The 19,663-nt window shown below is 40.6% G+C and overlaps 1 protein-coding gene across 3 annotated transcripts in view; it reads left to right on the top strand.

The window, feature by feature from the left end:
• The window catches only part of CUL5 (cullin 5), a 91,164-nt gene that overhangs the window by 39,065 nt on the left and 32,436 nt on the right, over positions 1 to 19,663 (top strand). For all 3 annotated transcript variants that reach the window (XM_080816860.1, XM_080816862.1, XM_080816861.1), the window contains exons 4-7: positions 1,857 to 2,033; positions 4,086 to 4,227; positions 5,631 to 5,776; positions 5,861 to 5,941. In XM_080816860.1, coding sequence (XP_080672986.1) covers positions 1,857 to 2,033; positions 4,086 to 4,227; positions 5,631 to 5,776; positions 5,861 to 5,941 — 546 coding nt within the window. The remainder of the gene's footprint in view (positions 1 to 1,856; positions 2,034 to 4,085; positions 4,228 to 5,630; positions 5,777 to 5,860; positions 5,942 to 19,663) is intronic.

Here is a 19,663-nt window from a genome sequence, read left to right as displayed (position 1 = left end):
TTGTGGATGTTGAACTAACCAAGCTTGTATCCCTGGAATAAATCCCACTTGTTCATGGTTTATGGTCTTTCAATGTACTGTTGAGTTGGCTTACTATTATTTTGTTGAGTAGTTTTGCCTCTGTGTTCCTTAGGGAAATTAACCTATAATTTTCTCCTTTTGTGCCATCCTTATCTGATTTTGGTATCACGATAATACTGACTTCTTAAATGAGTTTGGAAGTGCTCGCTCCTCTTCTATTTTCGGAAGAGTTTGAGAGGGATTGGTATTACTTCTCTTTAAATGTTTGATAGAATTCACCGTCATTGCCATTTGGTCCTGGAGTATAGTTTGTTGGGACGTTTTTCATTACTGATTCAATCTCCTTGCTTGTAATTGGTCTGTTCAGGTTTTCTGTTTCATCATAATTTAGTCTTAGTAGGTAGTATGTTTCATGGAATTTAACTATTTCTTCTATGTTGTCAAATATGTTGCCGGATAATTGTTTATAGGTGTCTCCTATGAACCTTTGTTGTTGTTGTTGTTGTTGTTTGGTAAGTTAGGCTCCACACCCAAAGTGGGGCTTGAATTCACAAACCTGAGATCACGAGTTGCATGCTTGGGGTGCCCGGGTGGCTCAGTTGATTAAGCATTTGCCTTTGACTCAGGTCATGATCCCATGGTCCTGGGATTAAGCCCCGCATTGCACTCCCTGTTCAGCGGGGAAGTCTGCATCTCCCTCTCCCTTTGCCCCCTCCTCAACTCATACTCTTTGTTTTCTCTCTCAAATAAATAAAATCTTAAAAAGAAAAAAAAGAAAGAAAGAAAGAGAAAGAGTTGCGTGCTCTACCAGCTGAGGCAGCCAGGAGCCCAGTCCTTTGTATTTCTGGGTTAGCAGTTGTAATGTCTCCTATTTCCTTTCTGATACTGTTTATTTGAGTCCTCTCTTTTTTTCTTGCTGACTATGGACAGGTTTTTTATGAACTTCTTTTGGGATGTAGGTATTTATAGCAGCATTTTTCATGATAACCCATGGCTGGAAACAACCCATAAGTCCATCAGTGGACACAATAGATAAACAAAGTGTGGTGTATCTATAAAATGGTATAGTGTTCAGCCATAAAAGGAATAAAGTATTGATATATCCTAGGACTGGAGAGACCCTTGAAACTGTAAAATGAAAGACGCCAGCTTTAAATGTCTATATTTTATAGGGGCATCTGGGTGGCTTAGTCAGTTAAGCTTCTGATTCTTGATCTCAGCTCAGGTCTTGATCTCAGGGTAGGATCAAGCCCTGGGTAGGGCTCCACACTAAGCTAATGGTGGGCTTGGTATTCCCTCTCTCCCTCTGCCCCTGCTCATGTACATGTGCTCCCTCCATCCCTCCCTGCCCCTCCCCAATAAATAAATAAATAAATACGTAAGTAAAATCTTTGAACAAAAATGTCTGCATATTACATGTTTCCATTCATGTGAAAGTCTGGAACAAGCAAGTGTATAAACACGGAAAGTAAATTAGTGGTTGCTTAGGGCCAGGGAGGGGATGGATGGGACTGGTAGTTATAGGAGGATGAAAAGGTGATAGCTTAAGGGATATAGGGTTTTAGGAGGTTTTTTTATTGAGATATAGTTGACATAAACATTTCTTTAGTTTCATGTGTACATTATGATTTTATGTGTGTACCAACATGATTGTCACAGTAAGTCTTTGTGAACATGTTTTAATTTTTCTTGGATATATACGTGTTTTAATTTCTCTTGAATATAATATAGTTTGTACAATAAATGTATTTATAGCATGAATAGGTTTTGTTATACTTTCAAGCACCTACCTGTATATATTTCAAGTTCATACAATTCTTTTTCTTTTTTTTCAGCGAGTACTGAGCCATCAAGATGATACAGCTTTGCTAAAGGCATACATTGTTGAATGGCGAAAATTCTTTACACAGTGCGATATTTTACCGAAGCCTTTTTGTCAGCTGGAGATTACTTTAATGGGTAAACAGGGCAGCAATAAAAAATCAACTGTAGAAGACAGTATTGTTCGAAAAGTAAGTTAATTTTTTGCACTTTTGACCCTAATATTCTTAAGAGGGCGATTTTACAACTTTAGAAAGTAATTCAGACTTCAAGTGGTTTTTCTACTTGATGTATAAATCCCTTCTCGACTCCTGCTGGGTTTTACGGAATACCACTGACTTTGTCCCATCCACGTTCAGCCGCTCTCCTCCTGCATTACGTCATGTGGGTCTGTGTCCTCACACGCTACCACCTTGCTTCTCCTTTTCCTGGTTCTGTCTTCAGCATTCTGTTTCCCTCTTCTCCTTTGTACTGTTTCTTTCCTGTAGATTACTTTTTTTCCTCTTTCCAAAGTCTCTCAGTAGGTTACCTTCTTGTATCTTTGTGTTTAATTGTGGCTAAACTGTTATTTTCATGATCTCCTTTTTACTTGATTAGGGTTATTATGAACTCATTATATACTGTGTTTATTTCCATATTTTTGCGTGATTTCTAGTTAGAAGCTCTGTGTCCAGTAACTCCTCGTGATTTAATGGAAAGAACTCAGCTTTGAAAGTGGAATCTCAGGTTTTCTTTTCAACTCTTCAATCAGTAATGACTCAAACTCTCTGTCCTCATTTCTCATATGATTTCATGCTTCTGAGAATGAAGTGGAAACGTAGATTTGAAAAGTAAAAAAGTGAAAAATGCCTCTTGAACTTTAAGCAACTTGCTACTTGCTGTGATGGTTGTGGCAACAAAGCAGGTGTTCAAATAGTGGCGTAGGCATTCCTGCCCCTCCCCAGTTCTAAACTTCATGCTGATGAAGTTTAGGGATGTTGTGAAGTTAGGGATGTTGTGAATTTAGACATCCAGTAGTCCTCTGGTGGCAGAAGTGACTGCAGTGTGAGGCATTATCCCCCTCCCCACAAAAAAAGAAAAAGAAAACACTTCTAGATGCTTTTTAATTTGCAGTTCCGTAATCTTGTCCTCTCTTGTTTTTCTGTTATTCTTTTAATTTATACCATTCCCTACTGATTACAGGAACCAGCATCACTTAATGATTAAGAGCATAGATTCTGGGACCAGACCTTTTGGGTTCGCATCCCAGTGTTGCCATTTATGAGCTGTATAAGTGTGGGGAAGCTAGCTTTCCTCTCAGCACCCCACTACATTTCTAAAAAGGGAGATAACAGTACCTTTTTATCGGTTTGAGGATTAAATGAGTTACGTGTGGAAAGTCCTTAGAGCAGTCCTGGGTGCGTAGTGACTGTCATATACCTGCTTATGTCATCACTTGTGCGGATGCTATTGTCATTAATATAGTTTCTATATCTGACACAGTTTCTTGGAATGATAATACATGTGGATGTATATATAAACGTCATCATTTAAACTGAACATCTGTCAGGTGGATTTGTATTTTTTTTTAAGGACCGGTACCACGCAGGTTTTCATTTGGTGCTTTTTGCATTTATTATGTGTTTATACAAACATGTACGTGAGCATTCCAAACACCAGTAGTACTGGTGTTTTAACCCTCTGATTGTTGGAGAGGTAACCTTTTCCATGTTTTGCTATATTTAATTTTTACAACAACCACTTGAAATTTGTATTATTATCTGTCCTATTTTACAGAGGGGAGACCTAGTAAATGAGTAGCAGAGCTGAAGTTCAAGTCCAGTTACGTTGGTTTTGAAATTTGTGCTAAGGGACGCCTGGGTGGCTCAGTTGGTTAAGCGGCTGCCTTCTGCTCGGGTCATGATCCCAGCGTCCTGGGATCGAGTCCCATAACGGGCTCCTTGCTCCGCAGGGAGCCTGCTTCTCCCTCTGCCACTCTGTCTGCCTGTGCTCTCTCTCTCTCTCTCTGACAAATAAATAAATAAAATCTTTTTAAAAAAAAAAAAAAGAAAGAAAGAAATTTGTGCTAACGGTTACCATGTGTTTTTTACCAAACTTAAATACACTAGTTCCCTCAAGTGTTCAAGTGAATATAAACTAAAGAATTAGATTTCCTTTTTTAGTGTTTATAGTTAAATTTTTTTGTGTCCATACGTGTCTGGTATATTAATAATCGAGATGATTGCATATTTCTTTTTTCCTAGCTCATGCTTGATACATGGAACGAGTCCATCTTTTCAAATATAAAAAACAGACTCCAAGATAGTGCAATGAAGCTGGTACATGCAGAAAGATTAGGAGAAGCTTTTGATTCTCAGCTGGTCATTGGAGTAAGAGAATCCTATGGTATGTTCTGAACTTTTATGATCATAATTTTTTTATGAAAATTCCGAGACTGTTACAGAATAGTACGTTTGGAGTTATGTGTGCTGTCAAATAGTCACATCTACTTTTAGTGCCAGGTGCTTTTAAGAGCCGGGAGAAGGTATTAAATCTCTCCAAGAAAATACAGAAAAATCCATATTTGTGTGGGTAATACTGGTTTTCTCCATCTCACTCATTTCTTGGCTGGTGAATCCTTTTAGTGACCTGAATTAGAGAAATGTAGATTTGAATCAGTAGCTCAGAAAAGGTGGTAACTGGTTTTGTACTTAGATTTTCAGGAAGTATGTTTATTCCATGTACACATTCCCCTGTGAACTTTTCCGTTTCTGATGACGATATTCTCATTTGTTCTGTAAATCAGATACACTGTTTTCCCTGAGAATACTCGTCCTCCAGCTTTCCTTGTAGGTCATCCTCACCCTGTTTGCTGGCGGAGGCCTTTCCTGATTCCCAGACTGGGTCAGGCCCCTCTCGCACTGCTTCCTGGTACTGGTGACTCCCTGTCATCATACTTTAGCTAACTGTGTTGTTGACACTGTAGCTTTACTGAACGTAGAACGTGGGCACAGAGTATGCCTCAGTAGGAATTTGTTGTATTAATGAACATTCAGCTATCTCTGATTGGCTCTCTCTGATGCCCCCATATTTCTTTAGGTATCAAAGTCTGTAGGCTTTTGTTAGCTGTTTTGTTGAAATTTATTCCTTCTGATTTCAACTACCACCGTTTATACAGTGTAAACTCTGCTTCTGGATTTTCGAAACAGCCTTCTTCTAGTGATCTTACCGCTATCATTTAACCCATAAACTGTTCACAAGATTAATTTTTAAGTACTGTTTTGTTAGTATTTTTCTTAGCACTCAGTGGCACACGACGCTGAAATCAGGTCACTTAGCCTGAGAGCTGCAGCTCTCCACAGCCACTCCTAACTTCCCATTCCACCTTGCTTTCCTCTCAGACAACCTGGTTGTTTTACCTTAACTTGGCCTTGTGATTTTGTACTTCCCAATATTTACTTACTATACTAGCTTCTGTGTAAGTTCTAGTTTTTCCTTAAGACTCATCTCACATCCCATCCTGGCTATGAATGGTTTCTTGATCATCTCGTTGGAAGTCACTCTCCCTCCCTATTCAGAAATACCGTAGCCCGTGTTGCCTGTACCGTCTATCACTTTAGTGCCTTGTGCTGTTACCTTTATAAGTCTCTTACAGAGAAGGATTTTTCTCTCGCATGATTTATGTTCTCTTGAGCATTATCACAGTGCCTTGCACGTAATGACTCCTTACTATTTGTTACTTTGTTTATTGTACTCAAAATACTGATTTGAAACATAATTAGAGTAAAATTTTATTTTCTGTTTTTCAGTTAACCTTTGTTCTAATCCTGAGGATAAGCTTCAAATTTATAGGGACAATTTTGAGAAGGCATACTTGGATTCAACAGAGAGATTTTATAGAACACAGGCACCCTCGTATTTACAACAAAATGGTGTACAGAATTATATGAAATATGTAAGTCAGAACTTAGCATATGTGATAATTTGAGCTCTTCTCTTGATATTCTTAAACAATGATTGCTATTTTGCTTCTGGGCAGGCAGATGCTAAATTAAAAGAAGAGGAAAAGCGAGCACTACGTTATTTAGAAACCAGACGGGAGTGTAACTCTGTTGAAGCAGTAAGTAACTGTGTGATTGTGTGTTCTTGGAGATTATTTCCAGCACGGTGGCCCAGGGATGGCAAATATGTGATCTGAGTGTTCTTACTCAACGCTTTGCACACCTCTGAGTGACGTGACTGATGCAGTGAGTCCTCTCGCCCGTGCACCTGAGCACAGCCGGCCAAGTGCCTCGTGCGGAACTCAGTCATCTTTCTTTGGAGTGGACGTGCAAGAGGAGATCTATTTGCCATCCCTGCTGTAGACTTCACTGTATTTAATATACTTAATTTTTAAACCGTCTCCTTGTATTATGTTGTATGTGTATCTGTAGTTAACCATTTTAGTGATTTTCATGTTGTGAGTAAAATACGCTCCGTACAGATAGTTGTTTTTTTTGTTATTCGCAGTGATTGTGTTCTGTAAAGTGGCTGTGAACACAGAATTAGTACCAGTCGAATCATTACTTCTAGGGGATTTTTCTTCTTGTTATGGGAGGATGTTTTCAAACTTGTCATGAGGTAAAATATTACTTGATCAGGGAACATCAGTCTTTATATTGTTATTTTGTTTTTCTTTATACTTTAAGTTCCTTAAAAAACAACAAAACAAAACTGATCAGAGGTAGTTGCCTTGTTACAATATCTGTCCTAAGTGTTTTCTTACGGAGAATGACCTAAATGTGCTGTAGTCAGGAAAACAAGAGTCAGCTTGCCGAGAGTCTGAGAAATTGCTCACATACAGCAGTGGTGTTTCTTCTAATTCCCTTCAGCCTTTGCAGCTTAAGGCCTAGATTTAGATTTACATTCAGGGAGGCGACATTCCTGTTTGCCTGTGACCATTTTCCAACTCTGGATGGATTTATTTCTTTATTTATTTGCTTCTGACTTTTCTTTGGCTCTTCCATCTTGAATGATAGTCGTGTTTATGCCTTGTTCAGAAAACAGGTTGAGTTGGAATTCCCCCCCCTTTCTTTTTCAGTTTGTCTTGCTTTGCGTAACTTACAGTATATTTCCTCTTTTAGTGGCTAAAATAACTTTGATGTTGGCTAGAAAAGAGGGCTACTTTCATGGTTGTTTATAGAAATTCTCTGTAGAAATTTAAAGCCAGGCTTGGACTTCATCCAGAACGCAGGGAAAGGCCATTGAGTGTTTTTTAAGCAAGTGTGCCATGCTCAGAGTTATCCCTCGAGGCGGCTAGCTAGTCTGGTGACGGAATGAGAGATGAATTGGACTGGGGAAGAGAGAAGAGGAGAAGGTAGAGGGTTTTTGCAGTGATTCATGCAGGAGCTTAGGAGTACCACGTAGGATTATAGCAACTGGGATGTAGCTGAGAAGAGGAGAGAGGTGGAGAAGAGGTTCCACCCAGAGGTGGAACATGGGGTCATATGGGTGGGGCTGGATGTTCAAGGGAGTGGAGTTGTGATGTTTCCCGAAGCTTTGGCTTGGGGGCATTTCTCGGCTCTAGGGAGGTCAGGTGGAAGAGTGAGTCCCAGTCCCAAGGGAGAAATAGTGTGAGGAGTTTGAGTTGATCCATGTGCCCACAGCATCTGGGTGGGGATGTTGCAGTTTCAATAAGATAGAATTGGTGTTTTTCTCCTCTAGTTTATAGGACTTATAGTTGTATCATATCCATATGAAGATAGATGTCTGACTAAGAATAAGAGAAAGCAAGAAAAAGAGGATGAGAAATGGTAGAGATAATCGAATACACATGATAACTGGTATAGCACATGTAAGCTTCCCTTTCTACTTCTTTTATTTTTTAAGATTTTTATTTATTACTTGAGAAGGAGTGAAAGCAAGAGAGATCACAGAGGGAGAGGGAGAAGCAGACTTGCCGCCGAGCGGAGAGCCCAGTGCAGGGCTTGATGCCAGGACCCTGTGATCATGACCCCAGCCCAAGGCAGACCCTTAACCAACTGAGCCACCCAAGAGCCCCTCCTTTTCGACTTTAGAATGCGCACACGCAGAAAAAGTTAAAATAGATGATGTGAATTTGCTTTTCCACAGTTACCAAACTGTGTGAGCATCTCATTAAGGTGAATGACTTTAGGGCTCTGAAGATAAGTTTTTTTGTTACTGTTTTCAACAGAGAGACCCTAAGTGTAATACAGCATGCTTCCAAAGAAACTGTACTTTATTTGGAATGCAGGAGGTCTTTTTGTGTGGTTTGTTCTTATTTTGTTTTGACTTTCTGCTTATTTTTAAAAATTAACTCTTGACTCAAGTATTAAGATATAAACAGGAAAGTGCACAGAAATCTCAGGTATGCATTCTTAGAAAGTGAGTATACCTATAAAATCACCATAACAAAAATTACTAGCAATTCAGAAATCATCCATCATGCTCCCTCCAAACTACTCTTTTTCTTCAAAGGTTATCACTCTCTTAACTTTTAACAGCATGGACTAATATGTAGTTTGCTCAGCAATATTTAGTTCAGAGGAGAAATCAAGTACCAAAACTGTAGGATTAATTATAACATTGGGAATTTCAGATTTAATGAAGATGCTTTACTGTTTATATACCTCAGTGAGCTAAGGCCCTTATACTGTGTATATAACCTTTATTGTATATATTTGTTGATTTATAGTTTCTGTTTTCAGAGAGAAATGATACATGTTAAAATGAAGTATGTTGTGATAGAAAGAACAATAAACCAAAAAAGTCACCGAGTACTGATATAAATCAAGTATCAACAGCATTATTTGAATAGTTAGAAAGAAACAAGTCACTTTCCATACCATACCCTATTCAGAACAGACTTACTGTCTTAGATTCTCTGAGAAGAATTATTGGCCATCAGAACATGCAATGGTGGGGCACCTGGGTGGCTCAGTTGGTTGAGTGACTGCCTTCTGCTTGGGTCATGATCTTGGAGTCCTGGGATCGAGTTCTGCATCGGGCTCCCAGCTCCACAGGGAGCCTGCTTCTCCCTCTGACTTTCTCCCCTCTCATGCTCTCTCTCACTCTTTCTCTCTCTCTCTCTCTCTCAAATAAAATAAAATCTTAAAAAAAAAAAAAAAAAGAACATGCAATGGTATATACTTACCTGTTAGACTCTTTTTATTAACGGAGGTTAGTTATGGTATAGGGAAGATATATTTTACTGTTACAGTCCCTTCATAGGGGGCTATACTATAATGCCCATCAGAATTTAAGATTAAAATCTGTATGTTTTCCCGCATTTATGTTTTTCTCTGTAAATTAGCAAATTATTATAGTTAATCAATTATCTTCTCTGTATTTAGTTAGTGTAAATCAATACCAAGTTTTTAAACTTGACCAGTTTTTAATATAGGCAGAAGAACAAGTTTTTGGACCTGTATTGTGTATAGTAGAGAAAATCTCACCTAGGTAGTACCCCGTTGTGAGACCAAGCCTCCTACAGGTCAGATGTACATTTCAAGTAACGTTACTTTCACACTAAGCAGCTCACTGGATCCTTTCATTGTTTATCAGAGTTCTGTTATCTTGGGTATTCCAAGCAGCTGGGTACATCATTTGCAAATAATGATGCTTTTGCCTTTCTAATACCATTATTTCCTATTTCCTTCAGTACACTAAATCTGTTAATAGTTTTGGGGAAAAATGTTAAATATGGGGGATCCTTGCTTCTTCAGTCTTTGATGGGAATGCTTCCACATTTTCATCATTAAACATGGTATTGGATTTTGGCATAATTTATGCATTTTGTTATGTTGAGAAACTATTCATTTGTTCTTCTTCTATAAAGAATATAATCAGAAATGTATATACTTTAGTCCCAAAGCCAGTATCTTATTTAATGGAGAAACACTAGAGTCATTTCCACCAAGATCTTGAACAAGGCTAGGATGCCCACTATTTCTGCTGCTGTTTAACATTGTATGATAGGTATTAGCCTCCACAGTTAGACTAGAAAAAGCAATTGGAGGCATGAGAATGGGTGAGCAGAAGTAAAACCCTCAGTTTGGAGATGATATGATAGTATATTTGGAAAACTCCAGACAATCAATGATAAATTAACTCAAACAGTAAAGCAATTCAGAAAAGTAGTTAAGATTTAAAATTAACACACAAAAACCAATAGTCTTCTTATACACAAATAATAAACAGGATATAATATTAAGGAAAACATCACTTATGGTAATAACAAAGAAAATTAAATTCTTGGGAATAAATTTAACAAGAAATTACCAAACCTGTAAGAGGAAAACTTTCTAAACATTGAAAAAACACAGAAGCGACTTGAAAAAATGGGAAGACATCCTTTGTTCTTAAATTCTGTGACTTAGAGTTATAAAGATGTTAGTTCTTCCCTAAAGAACTTATAAATTCACTGTAATGCCATTGAAAATACTAACAACTGGGGTGCCTGGGTGGCTCAGTGGGTTAAAGCCTCTGCCTTCGGCTCAGGTCATGATCCCAGAGTCCTGGGATTGAGCCCTGCATCGGGCTCTCTGCTCAGCAGGGAACCTGCCTCCCCCCCCCCCCCCCTGCCTCTCTCCCTACTTGTGATCTCTGTCTGTCAAATAAATAAATAAAATATAAAAAAAAAAGAAAATACTAACAACCATTTAATAAAGTTAAGACAAGTTGATGTGAAAGTTTGTGTGGAAAAATAAACATGTACAAATAGCCAGGAAAATACTGGAAAAGAAAAACTGTGTGGAGAAAGCCCTACCAGACATTCAAACATCCTCCATTAAATAGTGTGGTTAATTACGCATGAATGGATAGTGGACCATTGGGATGGAGTCGACAGCCCAGAATTCTGTGTGACAAAAGTTGAATCTCAAATCACTGGGGTGTAAAGATAGACTTAAAGATACACTTAGAAGATGGTGATGGGACAACGCAGTAGCCATTTGGAAAAGAGATGATATTGTGTATTACAGCATTCAGAAGAATAAACACTAAATGGGTCAAGGATTGAAACGCTAAACATGAAATCATATAGGTACAAGAATGATTCCTTTTTTAACCTTGGTGTAGGGGAAGGCTTTTTAACATGACTCAGAATTCAGAGCCAATAAGAGGAGAGATTGATGAATTTGACTACATTTTTAAAATTGCAGAAAGAACCATAAAGTCAAAAGAGAACTGACATTCTGGGAAAAAATATTTGCAACATATATCACAGAGAAAGGCCTATTAGCCCTGCTGTATAAAGAACTTTTAAAAATTGAGGAGTGAGGGTGCCTGGGTGGCTCAGTCATTAAGCGTCTGCCTTCAGCTCAGGTCATGCTCCCGGGGTCCTGGGATCGAACCCCACATGGGACTCCCTGCTCAGCGGTGACCCTGCTTCTCCCTCTCCCACGCCCCCTGGTTGTATTCCCTCTCTCACTATGTCTCTCTCTGTCAAATAAATAAAATCTTTTAAATTAAAAAATAAAGCAAATAAAAATTGAAGAACAGAAATGGGTAAGCACCCGATAGAAAAATGTTGGGAAAAGATACAGACACATGACACAAATATGTACCTAATACTGGCCATCAAACATTTGGAAAAGGCTCAAAACTCATTCTTACAGAAGAGTTTTACCTTACAAACATGAAGGGAAGTTGATGATCACTGTTAGGCAAATATCACAGTAATAACAGCTGCAGACAAGCTCATTAACGGATATTAAAATTAATGGCTAATGCTCACACAGCTAGCAGGTGGCCGAGCGGGGATTTCTATCCCATGCCCTTGACTATAGCCCACACTTGACCACTCCCTGACCTCATTCCATTCGGTGCCTGTTTAAAAGGTCATTAAAATTGGGAATGCTCCTTCAAAATAAAAAGAAAATTAATGGCTAAAAGTGTGAGGTAAAATGGAGTATGTTAACAGTTTCAAAATATATTCCCAAGATATTTACTAAGGGAAAAATCAATGGAGAAACCCAAAAGACACTATCTTAATCAAGTGATTAAGGTTAACATCACCAGTAATAGGGACATACTGACATGGTGTATCTTTGCACTGAGAATACCTCATTCCTGCGGAATTCTGATAACAAATGCATAACCTTACTCTAAATGAGAAAGGATTCAACAATCTCAAATTGGAGGACAGTCTACACAGTAACTGCCTACTCTTCTTTAAAAGTGTCAAGATCAGGGTGCCTGGGGGGCTCAGTTGGTTAAGCCACTGCCTCCCACTCAGGTCATGAGTTCCACATCAGGCTTCCAGCTCTGCAGGTGAGTCTGCTTCTCTCTCTGACCTTCTCTCTATCCTCTCATATGCTCAGCTCTCTCTCTATCTTAAATAAATAAATAAGAGAGAGATACAGACCAAGGAAGTGCCACAGACTGGGGGAGAGCAGGAGATCTAAGAACGATGAACTGCAGCGTGGGCTTGTAGACAGGATCCTGGAGTAGGAAAGAGACATTCGTGGGAAAACTGGTGAATTCCTAGTAAGACCCGTCGTTTGTTAATAGTGGTATACTCTTTTCCTGGATTGGTAGTTATACTGTAGTTGTATAAGACATTACCATTAGGGTAACGAGGTTGTGGATATATGGACCCTCTGTGCTGTTTCTGCAACTTTCCTGTGATGCTAAAATCAAAATAAAATATAAAAATAAAAACATCTTATGAAGAATGGCATTTTCCGCCATTGGACTAATTCAGTAAATCACATTTACAGAGTTCCTCACATTAAGCCATTCTTCCGTTTTAGGAACGAACACAGTGTCCTGTTTTTATTGGATAAGCATTTTTGCCCCAAAGGGATTTTGACATATCCTATATAGTCAATAAAAGTTACTCCCAAGATTTTCCTCTCATAATTTTTTTTAGTTTTGTTTTGTTTTGAGGGAGCGAGAGCAAGCTGCAGCACGGGAGAGGCAGAGGGAGAGAGAATCATAAACAGGCTCCACTCTGAGCGCAGAGCCTGATGCGGGGGTCGATCTCATGACCCTGATATCATGACCTGAGCTGAAATCAAGAGTCAGATGCTTAATACACCGAGCCACCTAGGTGCCCCTCCTCTAAGTTGCTTATATGTAAAATGTTTAGATGTTAAATTTATTATGTAATGACAATAATATCTTTTGGATCCTTTTACAGATTTTTACTTAAAATTGCTTGTCATTAATACAGTAGATTATGACAGAGATGAATCCATGGAAAGTTAGTCATACTGTGAATTGTTTAAATATCACAACATGAAGATGCCAGTAAGCAAAAGGTGGGAAGAAAGTGGGGAGCTGATAAACGATTTTTTTCTGATGCCTGGACTGTGTGTCGGAAAGTTTTGGAAGTTAGTCTGAAAAGTAGAGGGCAGATTTCAGTCTCATTGTGGAAAACATTTGAATTCTAGATTAATATTTTTGAACGAGGCTAATATATTTTGAACTGAAATCTCTAGGCCAGGGGTTTTCAATAAAGGTAACATCTACCTCTAGGAAATAGTATATAAATTTATGGAGGCTTTTTTCAGTTGTCACAGGGATTGATTTTTAGTGAATGAGGTCAGGAATGCTACATGACTCAGTGCTCTGCCTGTCCCACATAAACAGAAATTAGATCACATCCCAGAAGGACTGAGTCACTGGTCCCACTGGCCACACAGGTCAGTGAAAGTCTTGTTTATGCCCGAGTCTAAAACTGAGTTGTATTTTACTTATAAACCAAAATACTTTTACATGATATTAATAATACTCTGTATTTTCCAGTGATGATACTGTTGTGTAAGTTGGGGAAAGATAATATTTTTATTGCTGTTTGGGCTTTAGATATATTTTTACTGCAGAAGCTTTTGTCGCCCACAGTGGACCACTGCGACAGTATGTGGTCGCCAGCGTTTCTGCCACGCCGCATTCCTAGTCCCCTTCCCGGTCACACCACACACAGGTGCAGGTGGCTGACTGCTTTCCTTGTACCTTCCCGTTTGGCTGTGACCGCGTCTTTACAGGTTGAAATACAGATTGACTCATTATAAAGAACTGTTGATTTCCGCTCTGTATTGTAATTAGAGATGTACATCAGTGTTCTTGAAGTAATAATGTCGGTAAATTTTAGTTAACGGTTTGCTGTCGAAGGGAGTGTTGGGTCTGAAGGGTGTGAGAACCAGTGCTTCGGTGGTGGAGAGCCTTGACCATCTGTGACCAGCAGATCGAAGCTGTGCTTTGGGGGGTTCATCTGTCGGCGTGTGTATGACAGGGCTGAAAGAGACAAGAGACTTGCTTTTAGTTGCTTTTAGTTGTCACTAAAGGGGTTCAGCTACATACGTGATGATAAACAAATGGAGAGGAAGGGCTGTAAGAGGCATTTTGAAGAAATCATTAAATGACATTTTATTTATTTGTTTTTAACTAAGCTCAGCGCCCAGCATGGGGCTTGAACTCATGACCCTGAGAATCAAGAGTCACGTGGTCTACTGACTGAGCCAGCCAGGTGCTCCCTAAAAGGCATTTTATTTTATTTATTTATTTATTTATTTATTTTTAAAGATTTTATTTATCCACTTGACAGAGAGAGATCACAAGTAGGCAGAGAGGCAAGCAGAGGGAGAGAGAGGAGGAAGCAGGCTCCCTGCAGAGCAGAGAGCCCGATGCGGGACTCGATCCCAGGACCCCGAGATCATGACCTGAGCCGAAGGCAGAGGCTTAACCCACTGAGCCACCCAGGCGCCCCCCTAAATGACATTTTAATGGCCCGTAGGATGATTGAAAGATTTGAGCCTGGGTTCTTGGAATAATCAGAGTAGGGAGTCAGAGGGGAGCTAATTGTGAGAGGCCTCTCCAATTCTTGAAAGACTGTATACTTATAAGAGCTGAAGGGCTCCTGAGGAGTTTTAAGTTAGAATTTGGGGGAGGGGAGTGTGTATAAATAATAATCACCCTCCTTGTACAGCACTGTGTGAGAGGTAATGAGAAATCATTGTCTTTGGTATTCCTGAGTAATGATGAGTTCCAGCCTGTCTCCTGGCTCCAAACTAGTGCTTTCTCCATTGGACTGCTTTCCTTCCCGGCCGTGGGGTGTGGGTCCAAGTAGATAATCTAAGCTGGTGTGTGTTTGCTGGTGAATGTGCCCCAGATTTATGAGGAATGGGATCCTAGAGCGAGAGATTACAGTCCTCTCATTGCTTTTTCTTCATTAAGTCTTTTGACCTATGTTTAGAGAGCGCTCATTCATTCAGTAAATATGCATCTGGTCTCTGTTAGTGGTGAGGCGGGTAGTAAGGGGTACAGCGTGAACAAAACAAAGTCTTTGCTCTTACAGAGTTAACATTCGGATAAGGGAAGACCGAGAAAGACTAGTAAACAAACAAACAAAAAAATGATTTTTGAAAATTTTTATTCAGTTTATTTAAGCTAAAAACAAAATACATTTTTCCCATCCTTAGCCCCCTGCCTCTTGGAACCACCAGTCTCTTCTCTGTACCTATGAGTTTGGGGGTTTTATTTCTCTCCCTCTTTTTTGCAAGATTCCACGTATGAGAGAGATCATATGGTATTTGTTTTCTGCCTTATCTCACTCAGCGTAATGCTCTCACGGTCCATCCAAGTCACTGCAAATGCCAAGACCTCATTCTTGTTACTGGCTGGATAATACTCCATTGTGCATATGTCTCACAGTGTCTTTACCTTTTCACCCTTTGGCAGACACGTAGGTCGTTTCCGTATCTTGTTTATCATAAATGATGCAGTGAACAAGGGGCTACATTATCTTTTCAAGTTAGTTTTTTATTTTCTTTGCATAAATACCCAGTGATTTGGAATTGCTCGATCATATGGTAGTTCTGTTTTTAATTTTTCAAGTAACCTCCATACCGTTTTCCATAGCGGCTGCACCATTTTACTTCCCACCAGCAGTGCCCAGGGTTTCCCTCTTCACAGCGTCCTGGCCAACACTTGTTATTTCTTGCCTTCTTGATACTCGCCATTCTGGCAGCTGTGAGGTGATAATGTGGGTTTGATTTGCATTTCCTGATGATGAGTGACATCAGCTTTTCATGTGTCTGTTGGCCATCTGTGTGTCTTCTCTGGGAAACGTCTGTGCAGATCTTCTGCCCATTTTTCGGTCGGATTGTTTATTTTGGCTACTGAGTTGTAGGAGTTCTTTGTACATGTTGGGTATCACCTAACGCTGGGTTTTCTTCTAACAGTCTTATGGCCTCAGGTCTTAGGTTCAAGTCTTCAATCCATTTTGAGTTAATTGTGGGGTATTATGCGGTGCGGTTTCCCCCTCTTGCACGCGGCCGTCCAGTTTTCCCAGCACCATTTGTTGAAGAGACTGCCCTTCCCCAATGGGTGTTCTCGGCTCTTCTGTTGTGAACTGAGTGGATATGTGTGGGTGCGTTCTGGGCTCTGTGTTCTGTGCCGTTGATCTCTGTGTCTGTTTTGATGCCGATACCACACCGTTTTGATGATGCTGGAGCTCTGGACCATCGTTTGACATCAGGAAGGTGATACTTCCAGCTCTGTTCTTTCTTAAGACGGCTTTGACTGTTCTGGGTTCTTTTGTGGTTCTCTCCGAGCGGTAGGACTGATTGTTCTCTTTTTGTGGAAAATGCTGTTGGACTTCTGGTTGAGATTGCGTTGCATTTGTGTGTTTTTGGTAGTGTGGACATTTAACGCTCTTATTCTTCCTTGTTTCATCCGTGTCCTAGAGTTGTTGTTGTTTTTTTTTTAAGATTTTATTTATTTATTTGACAGAGAGAGCACACAAGTAGACAGAGAGGCAGGCGGGGGGAGGGGAGCAGGCTCCCTGCTGAGCAGAGAGCCCGATGCGAGGCTCGATCCCAGGACCCTGGGATCATGACCTGAGCCGAAGGCAGAGACTTTAACCCACTGAGCCACCCAGGCGCCCCGTGTCCTGGAGTTTTCAGTGCACAGTACTTTCACCTCCTTGGTTAAATTTATTCCTCCATATTTCACTCTTTTTGATGCAGTTGTAAATGGGATTATTTTCTTAATTCTCTTTGTGTTTGTTATTAGTGTAAAGAAATCTAACAGATTTTGTATATTGAATTTGTATCCTGCAGCATCATTGAATTTGTTTATTCTGACAGTTTTTTGGTGGCATCTTTATGGTTTTCTGTATAAAATATACTGTTATCTGGAAATAGTGGAGTTTTACTTCTTCCTTTCATTCAGCGCTGTCTCAGCTCTTGTCTGTCTCTCAAATCTTTATGCTTGTACAAGGAGCCGATTATATTTCTAATAGTGCGTAGGGAAGCATGTACCAAGTCCTTTCAGTGTCCCAGTGTAAGTGATTCTTCATAAAATAGACGAATGCCATAGAGAATGAATTGGCGCCGGTAATGCTCTTACTGTAGCTTTTGCTTTATGGAATATGGTCAGGGAAGGTCTTTTCAGAGGTGATATTGGAGCTGAGACCTAAATGATCGGGGTCTAGCCTTGTAAAGATCTGGGATAGAGCTTTGCAGGTGGAGGGAAGAGCGAGTGTAAAGGCTGTGAATTAGGAAGGGGCTTAGCTTGCTTTAGGAACAGAGAAAGGTTAACGTGGCCACAGTGTGGTGGGTGAGGGGAGGAGAGTGATCCAGCTGGAGGGACGGGGAGCAGGAGCCCAGTGCAGTGGGCGGCTGTTGAAGGGTTTTAAGCAGAGAGCTGGTGTGATCTGATTTTCATACCCCAGAAGAGCATTTGGGTTGCACTGGGGTATTTGGATTATAAACTATAATCGAGGTGAGAGGTATCGATGGCAGTGGAGATGGATATAGAAGTGGAGGGATTCAGGACACGTTTCGGAGGGAGAACTAGTAGGTAGATGCTGTCATTGTTTCTCCTTTATAGGTAAAGACACTGAGGGTCAGAGACCGCAGGAGGTTGGCCTCAGTCCGCTGGGACACGGTGAAGCTGGCTTCTAATGAAGTCCAGTTCTGGGTCTTGAGTTCCTAAGGATGATGGTAAGCACTGTGGGGGTGAATGAAGAAGAGAGCGGAGTTTGATACATGATTTTGAACACGGGATTGCCCTTACACATGCCTAGTTCGTCTGCACGCTTGGTGGCAGGGAGCAGGAAGCCATCTCAAACAAAAAAAGACACATGTGTTTGTGTAAAATCCTGTGTGGAGAATTCAAGGCTAAGACTAAAATGAAGGATGTGTGGGCTTAGGAACTTGGAACGTTGGGAGAGCTTTCTGCATATGTGTTTTTCTACTCTTAGCTCTGCTACCTTCGACAGCTCTTAGTCTTTTGGGTTGTTATTGTTGGAGTGGGAATCGCGATTGCCGCCAGCCTGTCCTTCAGTGTGTGTGACCTGAACCAAGGTAAGAGTCTGGCTCCACGGTTTTAAGTAGCCTGGCTCTACTTGACCCAGCTCAGGTTGAGGGCCCGCGCTTGGATCTCAACGCTCTGTGTGTGTGTGTCTTTGCCCACGTGTGTGCGCGTGCTTCAGTGGCAGCGCGCATGTGTCTGAAGTATGTGTCCAAACCGTAGAATTTGGCTTCTCCAGAGGACAGCCCTTAGAGCGGTTGAGCTATTTGCTGTTCAGTGGAGAACCTGAAGAGTCAGTCAGTCCAAAACTTAGCCCAGAGCCTAAGTGCTGCATGAGAAGCCCAGACGCCCACGGTTCTAGTTTTGCTCCTGGGAGACCCACGTAGCCCCGCTCACATCCAGTGATGCACACGATTCTGGTGAGCTCCGCTGTCATTGGCCGGTCCTGTAGCACATGAGCAGCAGCGTCTGTGTGAAACCCGGAGAGGCTTTGAGCTGTCTGCTGAAGACACACGGCGGGCAGGAAAAGGTGAAACATAGTAAGCAAATGGGAGAAAAAACCTTAAACTAAAATAACTTTTTAAAAGTTTTTCTTTTTTTTTTTTTAAGATGTTATTTATTTATTTGACACAGAGAAAGACCACAAGTAGGCAGAGAAGCAGGCAGAGAGAGAGAAGGAAGCAGGCTCCCTGCTAGGCAGAGAGCCTGAAGCGGGGCTCGATCCCAGGACCCGAGACCATGACCTGAGCTGAAGGCAGAGGCTTAACCCACTGAGCCACCCAGGCGCCCCTTTAAAAGTTTTTCTGTGGCTGTTCGTATTTTAGGTGTTTGTCCTATATACCTTGGCATTCCCTGAGGGCATTCAGTTTGTATTTATTATGCACTTAAAACATGCTAGGCCTTGTGTGAGTTGGGCGTAACACCGGAGACCTGGTTCCGGTCTTCAGAGTGACAGTAAGATAAAACGGATTGTTCATGCAGTAGAGTGATGGGATGGAGAATGGATTGGTGGTGGCAGATCTCCATCTTGTCTCGGGGACACGGCGCTGACGGGGAGGCAGGGTGTTCTAGGAGTCAGGGGCATACTTGTGGAATGAGATGAGGATTTGAATCCCTTTGTAGCCTTTTGACTAGCAGTGTGCTCTTCAGCGAGTTACTCAGCCTTTGTAATCCTGTTTCCTTAACTGTGAGATGGGGTGACACCCGCATGTGTTGTCCGAGTTTCATAAAACACTGCGCCTGGCATGGTAGTGTTTACTGTTAGGGCTCGGGTTTGGAGAAAGTTGCTGATTCTCAGATAGGAACTATGTGACTGTCCATACAAAACGTTGATTAAAAAAACTGAATTAGCAGCAAGGTCATAAGTCACAGATTATTAAGCTTAAAGTATGTATTTGTTAACTTTTAGCATCTTAGTATATTGAGGATGATTTCAAAAAAGTCAAGGTGAGTAAGTCCGAGTTTTCATTGCTCTGTATAGTTCCTATGTAAATAGTTTAGAAATGAAGGAAGTACCACCAGTTATAATGATAAAGTAAAGAAATCTGAACCAAGCCAGAAAGGCCAAGGGAAATTAATTTTG

Source organism: Martes martes (genome assembly GCF_963455335.1).
Source record: "Martes martes genome assembly, chromosome: 10".
NCBI classification, from domain to species: domain Eukaryota; kingdom Metazoa; phylum Chordata; class Mammalia; order Carnivora; family Mustelidae; genus Martes; species Martes martes.
This window is presented reverse-complemented; position numbering and strand designations above follow the sequence as displayed.